The sequence below is a fragment of the Herpailurus yagouaroundi genome, unplaced genomic scaffold (assembly GCF_014898765.1).
Source record: "Herpailurus yagouaroundi ecotype Mexico unplaced genomic scaffold, PumYag 184, whole genome shotgun sequence".
In the NCBI taxonomy this organism is placed as follows: Eukaryota; Metazoa; Chordata; class Mammalia; order Carnivora; family Felidae; genus Herpailurus; species Herpailurus yagouaroundi.
In genome coordinates, this window is record NW_024412415.1 from 8,812,034 (window position 1) to 8,822,006 (window position 9,973).

Genomic DNA, 9,973 nt, shown 5'->3' on the forward strand with positions numbered 1-9,973 from the left:
ATAATAGCAGAAAATTAGAAACAATGTTCCAAGCTGTATGATAGACTAGGGTGCAGTCATGAAAGCTATTTCTGAAGATTACTTAAGAAAAAGTTTATCATATCATATTAAGCGAAAAGGGCTGTTTATTAAATTGCATTTTTTGCATAATTACCAGTTTTGTAAGCATGACTTCCATGTCTTCACCTAGGTCATTTGTTAAAAATGTGAACAGATGGAGCTTGGACCACTTGCCATAGAAGGGCCATCAAAGTGAGACTCTCTTCTGGGTTGAGACTGATCTACTTCTCAAGCTTAAATGGTTCAACTATCATGATTCCATTAGTTGAACCTTTGTCTTTCAGTGGTTCCCAAATATTTCCTGCAGGAAACTACCTAAGAATTACTCTGAGAGGTGGTTTATAAAAACCAAAAGCAAACCAAAACAAAAATAGGTTTTTGACCCTCTCCCACAGAGATTCCAATTCAGGGGGTCTGGATTAAGGCCCTAGAATCTGTTTTTGGTCTCCCAGTGATTCTGTCCAGCAGCCAGATCCAGGAACTGTAGCATTCTAGTTCATAATTTTCCAAGGTTTTGAAAAATACTGAATGTCTCCTAGAAGTAAGCTTCTAAATGTGAGTTAAGGAAGAGAATTTCATAATTAAAAAACAAAAACAAAAACAAAATACATTTCCCCTTACATTTCTCCTAATCCTGTGGCATGGCTGCCACTTGTCAGGTAGATGATGTAACAAGTGAACAAGAGGTTAACCTGCAGTGTCTCCCAGATGTGATTACTGCCACCGATACCACATTCACCCTGTCCTGGCACCCCCACTCCCCTGCTCTGAGTCCTGCCCCTTCTTAGGTTTCTGAAATACCAGCTACTCCCTTTCTATAGGCCCCTTCCATCTACTTATAATAGGCTTTCACTGGAATGCCCCAGACCAGGGCACGGCTCCTCCCCTCCAGTACCCAGTTGCTGAGAGTTTTCTATATTTGACACTTTGCCTCCCACTCATTCCTCAACCCACCGCCACCTGGCTTCCATCACCACCACTTACTGGCATGGCTCTTGCCAAGGTCACCCTGGCTCCTGATGGCTAATCCACTAGATCCATTTCAACCCTTTTCCCAGAAGCATCTGACCCTGTTGACCATGCCCCCTCTTTCTGTGGCGTTTGTGAGGGCTGCCTGACGTCTCATCTGTTGAGCAAATGCTTTTCTTTTTTGTAGCAGCACCCTGAGGAGCCACCTTTCCCCCCTCTTAGTCCACATGGTTTGGGGGCTGACCACCCCACTGCAGGCATGGGTATTTCATTCCCCTGGCTTGAGGAATTGGTTCATGGATGGATACCAGGGCTAATCAATGAGACTCAAACCTAAGACTGTTGCAAAAACCGTTGGGAAAAAGGTTCCTTTTTTCCCCTTGGGGTTGCTGAGCTGGCAGAACGTGAGTCTGGATTTGGAGATGCCCAAATGCCCACCCCAAACTGCCATGAGAAGGAAGCCAACATGAAGAAGGCAGCAGAGCTGAGAGACAGAGACCAGATGGCGCCACTCAGAGTCCTAGGCCAGGCCTGAAACCAGCACACCCCGGTCTCATCGGTTTCATGAGACAACATACCTTTTTACTTAAGCCTTTTTCAGTTGAGCTTCTGTTAATCACAAGGAAAAGAGCCCTACAATGGCTCCAAATTCCCATCTTTCCCTGGCAGTGACTCCACCTCTCTGGTGCCTTGTCCCCGTGTCTCCACAGTAACTCTTCCTTTTACTCCCAGATCCATATGTCCAACCCCTCGTGGACTCTACACCTGCGTGTCCACTTCAACATGGGTTTAAATGTAAACTCAAGTTATGCCCCCACTCATCCTCTCCCTGTGTCCACATCTCAGGGAATAGCTCCACTGCCCACCCAATCATCCAAGAAACCTGGGCCTCATCGTTGACACTTCTTGCCCTCATTTCCTGGTCTCGTTTGGGCAGCTAATTCTGGCTCATTCCTCAGGGCTCAGCTTTTAGGCTGTGTCATCAGGGAGGCCTTTTCCAACCTCCAAGCCTGAATGAAGGGTCCTTCCTATGCCCCCATCCCAGCCTGCACTTCTAGTGTCATAGCTCTTGTCACTCAGAGCCCTAATAGCTTGTGGATTCTTATCCATATTCCCCATGAAACTAAGTTCTGGGATAGCCAGGCCCTTCCTGGAAACCAATATTATTTGAATAAATGGACTCTAGGATATACACGTATGATCTTATATATTATAGATAGTTCATTCTTCTGTAAAAATCAAATATGTCGGCATTTCAGAAAGATCCACAAAGGGCATGGTGTTTGGCAGAGAAGACTATCGCTTCCAGGGGCCCCAGTGCCTAGCTGACAGTAAAACCACTAAACTGGGCTCACGGTGTTTCCTTAACAGGATTTTCTTGGTAAAACTAGGCTGACTCCTAGGGAGTGCCTTCACTTCTCTTTGCTTTAATAACTGAGTCTAGAGCTTATCAAAGGGATGAAGTAGAGCTTTGTTCTTTAATAGAATCTATGCTCCCCTTTTTCTGAAAATGGGGCCATTTGCCTGCTTCAAGTTTTCTGATACTCCTCATATTCTTCATAACTTCTTAAAAAGTACCAAATACAGTTCCTTGAGCACAACTACACGTTCTTCCTAAATGGTCCTGCCATCTGTTCCCCGACCTGGGTATTTACTGGGCCGTGCCTGTGCAGCCTCTGGAGGGTTCCTCGTCCCCTGGGCTTGAATCCCCTCAAACACCACAGGGCTCCCTTTCCTGTCTCTGGATCATTTGTTTTTGAGAGAAAAGGAGAAAAAAGACGAGTTCTGCTTTCTGTGAAAGTTATAGCAAGAGTCCCAAGAAGTGGGTCTATCACTTCCTGATTCTTTTTCTTGTTCTAATCCTACCAAAAAAGGCCTTTTATTGCCCAAGGCATTTTTGCCTTCCCAGCCACCAGCTTCTTAATGCTTCAAACTGTCCATAAACTTTGTTTTCACACTTGCATATGCAACTCACGCCCTCTTTCCCCTCTAGGAACACTATATTTAAGTGATACTTAAAGTTTTAAAACACAATTACTTTATCAAGCATTTTATAGGAAAATATTATACTTTGATTTTACTAACTTGAGTGTTAGGAAGAATGAACATGTTTATACACTGACAAGAATATACAGGGGAAAGAACATATTGTGGGGATTGTGTGATAGCTATTTGTACTCTCAATTCCTTCATGTCTACTTCTCAGTTCCTTTCCTTCGTGTGTTCTTTTTTTTTTTTTTTTTTTTTTTTTTTTTTTTTTTCTTTATCTTGGCGAGAGGAGGGGGGTGAGGAGCAGGGAGGGAGAGAGAATCCAAAGCAGGTTCCTTGCTGTCAGCACAGAGACCAGCTTGGGCCACAAACCACGAGATTATGACCTGAGCCGAAACCAAGGGTCGACACTTAACCAACAGAGCTACCCAGGCGTCCCAGTTCATGTGTTCTTTTAGCTTATTCCCACTTTTTTTTGGCTTGCCTTCTTTCTGGCAACCATTTTTATTTTAAATTATTGTATACAGATGCAGAAATTACCTGACTGGAACTAACTGCAGAATTATGGAAATTAAAGAAATCACAGGATGCTGAACTGTTGGAAGACTGAATTGTCTGCTACTTTTAATGGAGCAAAAGCTTTATATACTACCATAAAGCTTACCCTTTCAAAGGGTACAATTCTGTGGCTTTTAGTATCTTCACAAAGTTGTGCACCTAGTACCACTATCTAATTTCAGAACATTTTCATCACCCCAAGAAGAAACCCTGTTCCCATCAGCCATCACTCTCTATGCCTTTTGCAAAGTGGATATCCAATTGTCCACCATCAATTATTTGTTGCAAAGAATGTTCTTTCTCCCATTGAATTGTCTTGGAACCCTTGGAAAAACAAATTTACCAGACATACGGGTTTATTTCTGGACTTTTGATTCTATTCGGTCATTCTATGTCTATCCATATGCTACTATCATACTGTCTTGTTTATTGTAGCTTTGTAGCAAGCTTTTAAATGAGAAATAGGAGAACTCCAATTTTGTTCTCTTTCAAGACTGTCTTGTCTATTCTGGATCTCTCATGTTTCCAAATGAATCTTAGAATCAGCTTGTCAATTTCTGTAAAGAAGGCAGTTGGGATTTTGGTAGGGAATGCACGGAGTCATAGATCACTTTGAGCAGTACTGCTCTTCTAAAAATATTAAGTCTTCCAATCCATGAACCTGGATGTCTTTCCTGTGTTTTGTTGTTGTTGTTTTAGGTTTTCTTTAATTTTTTTCAACAAAGTTTTGTAGTTTCCAGTGCATAAGTTTTACACTACTTTTGTTAAATTTATTTCTAAATATTTTATTCTTTTAGATATTATAAATGGGAATTCTTTTCTTAATTTCAGATTGTTCATTGCTAGTTCATAGAAATATAACTGATGCTGTATATTGATCTTATATCCTAACACTTTGCTGAATTTCCTTATTTTAAAAGTTTTTTTTCTTTAGGATTTCCTTAATCCTTAAGATTTTTTATACATATGATCATATCCTCTGTGGAAAGAGATGGTTTTACTTCTTTCCAATCTACATTCCTTCTATTTCTTTCTCTTGTCTAATTGCTTTGGGCTCTACCCTTTTAAGGCATATACAGTTTCTTGAGTGACTTCCCTCTTTTTTCCTCATTAGAATAAATTTTTTTGGGAGGGACAGGATATAGGAGGAAGAGAGAAAATGGAGCTCTTTGAAACCAAAATATGCAACCATGGCTTGATTTCCAGTGAGCCTCACATCTTCTCAGTGGAAACGTCTTCCTTCACAGCAGCTGGGCCCAGGAATTTTCTAGGGGAACCTGTGAAATCTGTTTTCCTCAGATTTTGGATGCAAGTCTGACTGAGCCCAATATCCACCCTTCCTTGGCTGTTATGTAGTCTAAGACAACATGGCCACTTCCCCCCATGCCAGTCTCTTCTCCTTTTTTGGCCAACTCTTTCTTGCTGGTTAGAGGTAGAGTGAGCACCCATGGTTTCTCTCATGGCATTCTCTGTCTTCTGAGAAATAAAATTGTCAGTAGGACAATAGGTTTATCAGCTGCTCTGCTTCTATCCAAGGAGACATTGACGAATAGCTCCATTACATCTGAAGTCTCCTTCTGGGCCAGTTTTGTGACCCATGTTAGGAGGGTCTACCAACTCTCCCTCCATACACATCCAAAAATAAGTGTAGTTTTTAGCACTCAGGCTCTTCATCCACCCCATCTAGAAGACATTTTTCTTAGAACAAGGCACACATTTAGTTTCCTCACTCCAGACGAAGTTCTGGCTTACCACGTTTTAGAGGAGCTCTTACTTCTTCCCAGTCATGGGACAAAAGGAAGGAAGAGTACAGTTTTATTAAAGGTATGTAATGCAAACCAAAAGCCTTGCTGAATGGCTTTAGAATGAGAGAAGTTTCCTTCCTATCAGTGCAGGCTGTGTGTTACCAGTGACCTCTTGGGATATACAGGAAGCCAAGTGGATGAGAATCTTTTACTATGTGGATAAGTGCACCCCACAGCCAAGTATGAACTTCTAGTGTTCAATGGCTAGTAGCAAACAATCCAGCCACTGACCAGTTTCAGAGAAAAGACAGCCATGGATGCAAGCAGGATCCAGGATGGTCAGCACCCTGGGCCAACCCCTCTGTTTCCCAGTGCCAGGGAAGGCTCTAGAGAGGAGCTGCCCTTTCATTTGGGGATTTCCTCCCAGGAGTTAAATCTCTTCCTCCTAGCTCCACTATGAAACCAAACTCAGGTCTCTGGTGCCTCACCAAGCTTCCTGTCCACCTTGATTTCCTTCTAACCTCACAGGTCCAGTTTATGCCCACTGCCTAAGGACAAAGTCACTTAGGTAAAGGAAGGTCTCAAAAGCAAGTGACTTCTTGATAAGGTGACTCCTCCTTCACCCTGAGGTTGCACATGGCTCCAGTGCCTGAGAAGTGGTCCATTTGGATGATGTTGCCAGGAGTCAAATCTCAAAATCCTTCTTAAAACTATGCTTAGCTATTCCACAAAGCTCCCTTCAAATGATGAAAAAGAAGAGTGACGCTATGAGAGCAGAGAGATGGCCACATCGCATCCAGGTGGGTACAGCACCAACAGGGCTCCCTGATCACACACAGCATAATAAAGCCTCATGGCAGAGACAGACAGGAGGAGCTGCCCAGGGTGCTGTGCATATGTCACTGCTAATGTCTGCAATTATTGTAATTACAATGCTAGCTCCTTATCTTTGACCTGTATATTTCAAAAGGCCCACCTCCCACTCTTGTCAGTCACAATACTTCATTTTCCCATATACTTAAAAACTGGTTATATTACTAAGACCTTAAAGGTATTGTTTGTCACCTTTCAGGGTACCAGTGACTATAACAATTCTATGGTTTGAGTGTCTGGGGTGATATACTGAATACTATTTTCACTTCATTAATAAGCACCAAATAAATCAACTTAAAAATTATTTCCCTCAGTCTTCCTTTACATTCACTTTACTATCTAGAACGATATTTCCATAGAGTATATTTGCTTTGCTCATTTCATTCATAGTGTATCTGTAGGTCTGGATTGAGCATATTTCCTGTAGTGACAAGTACTCTATTTGTAGGAACTATTTAGGTCACTGGAGTGGAGAAAAAGAGGCCGCTATTTAATAGAAATGGCATATATCCAAATATAGATGCAGTTTTCTGAACATCTATTGAACATCAATAATGATGAGATTGTTACAGTTTCCCAAACCCTAGACCCAAACCTTAAATGATTAGTCACTTTGTTTTAACTGACACAGGGTTTAACCCAGGAAAACAAGTTTCCTAACCAAAGAAAGTAAGTCTTAAAAGTATCTTACTTCTGCTTTAGAAGTAACACAGTCTCGGGGCGCCTGGGTGGCGCAGTCGGTTAAGCGTCCGACTTCAGCCAGGTCAAGATCTCACGGTCCGTGAGTTCGAGCCCCGCGTCGGGCTCTGGGCTGATGGCTCAGAGCCTGGAGCCTGTTTCCGATTCTGTGTCTCCCTCTCTCTCTGCCCCTCCCCCGTTCATGCTCTGTCTCTCTCTCTGTCCCAAAAATAAATAAACGTTGAAAAAAAAATTAAAAAAAAAAAAGTAACACAGCCTCTTCAAAAGGCAAGTTGTTTCAATGTAAATTATTTCCCAACAAAAATCGCTTCGGAGGAAGCTATATGATTTGAACCCTAGCGCATGCACAGTAACTGCTTTTAGAGACAGAGCGAGCATGACAAATATTTTCAGTTGTCAAGGGAGGAAGGAATGACCCACCTAAGAAATGGAAACTAACGAATAGTAATATGACACTCCCCCTTGGTTCCACTGGGCGCTAGCTGGGGCTGCTACACACAGCTAACTTCCTTTGGTCGGATAAAGGCGAGGCTGTGCAAGAGCTGAATAAAAGCGGCCTCTCTACCCACTGGCCCCAACAATGTGTTGGGGGATGGCAAGCAAGGACCTCAAAAGAAAGGGGCACTGGAAATACACTCTACTGTTGCCATTCATTCATTCGTCATGCGCTGGGGGCTTAATTCTCCAACTATGACTCAAGAGCCCATTCTGATACCCCACACCTCTGTCCCCATTTCTAGCCCTAGGCCTCACTCGCTCATCAAGAAGATGCTTATTATAGCTTCGCTCTTCTCCCTCCCTTCCCCGGGTCCCCAGGCCACGGTGACAGGATAAAGCCAGCCAGAAGAGTGCCTTAACAAGAGCAAGGAAAGATGTCTCAGAGTACACAGTGAAGGGGTTCCAGGGACCTTCCTGCCAGCGTGGGGTAGAGCCAGCCCCTTCTGGGGCGGCCGCGCCCCGGGGCGAGGCTGCGGGCACCTGGGCACCGCGCTAGGGGCGGGAACCTGAGGTCACGCCGGAGCTGGAGGGGGAAACAGCAGCGAGGGGATTCCGCACAGGGGAAGTGGGCGCTGCAGGATGTCCGAGGGCGGCGGGACGCTGGTAACAACACGCGCACACGTGCTGAGGACCGCTAGCACCTAGGTGGTGGGAGCAGGGGTCCCGGCGGCATTGAGGAGCCGGCGGGGCGGGTTACCTGATGAAGGTGGTCTTGCCCGTGCTGTACTGGCCCACCAGCAGGATCATGGGCTTGTTATCGAAGTCGGCGTCCTCCAGCGCTGGCGAGTGGAACTCGTGGAAGCGGTACGCCTCCTCCAGCGGCAGCACCTTGCGCAGGTAGAGCGAGCGCAGGCCCCCAGTCACCGTCTGCACTGCGTCCGCGCCGCCCGCGCGCTCGCGCCCGCCAGCCTGCCGCCCCATCCAGCTGAACATCCTGATGCAGCCGGTCCGCCCGTCGCCGGTTCGCTCCCCTCGCCCACCCTCTCACACCCCGCGCTCAGTCCCCGCTCAGGGCTCGACCCTCCCCGGCTGGCACTGAGCTGCTCCGGCCCCTCTCGCCGCCGCCCGAGCTGGCCCCGCCTCGCGCAGTCGCAGCCAATCGCTGATCTCTGCGTCACGACAGCTCGTTTACTATTCAGAAGACTCTCTCAAGTCCTTCCTCATTGGGCCGCTGCCAGCGCGTCTCAGCCAATGGAGAGGAGGTTCTTAATGAATTATTGATGACGGAGTCCGTCGGCGGACTGGCGGGGGAGAGGGTGTCTCCACAGCCCCGGGGCTCAGACTGGTCTCGGAGGCGCCCCCTTAGGTCGCCGGGGCCCCACCTCTGGCCAGGTGGCGTCGGCTTCCGGGCAAATCTGAGCTGGCAAAAATGAGCCTCCGGAGGCTGCTGAGTCTCCTAGGAAGTTTACTCTTCCCAGGCTTATGATACTGGGGACAAAAGTTCGGAAAGTTGACAGACAGGTTCTTTCTACTCTTTGGAAGGTTATTATTTACATATTTTGTTAGTGAAGAGATCTTGACTCAAGGACATACTGACAATATTTGACTAAGGGGAAGAAGACTCCAATCTGCTTGGGTAGATGTTTCTCCTACTTCACACTGCCTCTACTAAGTTCTGGATGAATTGAAGGCCTCTTGCCCTTAGTTTTCTTTATTTGATTTTCTGTAACATTAAAGATTTAATCATCATCCTCATTATTACCACCTAATTACCACATGTTGACATGTAAAAGAGTTACTGTTACCTCTTAGTTGTCTCTGTTTCCAGATTAAAAGGACGTATCAACATTGAGACTGGGAGAAGCAATCAGCCATCACTTTTGGCGTTCTAGGCAACAGCTTGAGAATATTTCTCAGTTGTTTTAGAGCATTTCTCAAATGTCACCCACGGAGCCACCTGCATATAAGAATAACCTGGGATACTTGTTAAAATGCAGATTTCAGGTCATCACCCCCAGACCCACTGAGTTAAAATATTGAGGAGGGATGGAGCGCAACAAGTGCTCCCAGGTGATTCTGACGTACCCTAAATTTGGGAGAATATGATGCACAATAGTACTTCTCTAACTTGATAGAAATGCAGATGCTGATTCCAGGGTGTGGGGCATGGGTTGAGACACCAGACTGCGTTTCTAATAAGCTCCCAGGTGCTTCCAATGCTGCTTGTCCATGGGCTATACTTTGAATGCGAGGGCTGTGATGAAGAGAGAACAGGACTTGGCATCAAAAGACCTGGGTCTGAATCCTGATTACATATATTAATGGCTATGTGGCTTTAAATGCAACGAGCTACCTCTCTGCCTCAGTTTCCTTGTTTGTAAAAGTGGGAACTCCTTTGGAGTTGCTGTGTGGATTAAATATTTAGAGGAAGCTGTATGTAACTAGGGAAGTGAAAAGAAAGCCAAAGGAAAATGAACTTAGATATTGTCTCATGTCAAAATAAAACAAAGATTGAAATGTGAAAATAAAGGAAAACCATGGAACTACTAGAAGAAGGTATTTGTGAAGATTTATAAAATTTTGAAAGGGAAAGCTTTTCTGATCAAAACCAAATACAGAAATTATGAAAATAAAGGTTGACA

At 44.9% G+C, this 9,973-nt stretch overlaps 1 protein-coding gene across 1 annotated transcript in view; it reads right to left on the reverse strand.

Moving 5' to 3' along the window:
- The window catches only part of EHD4 (EH domain containing 4), an 87,439-nt gene extending 79,032 nt beyond the window's left edge, over positions 1 to 8,407 (reverse strand). Inside the window, exon 1 of the mRNA XM_040492366.1 lies at positions 8,089 to 8,407. Coding sequence (XP_040348300.1) covers positions 8,089 to 8,324 — 236 coding nt within the window. The 5' untranslated portion in view covers positions 8,325 to 8,407. The remainder of the gene's footprint in view (positions 1 to 8,088) is intronic.
- Positions 8,408 to 9,973: the final 1,566 nt, after the last annotated feature.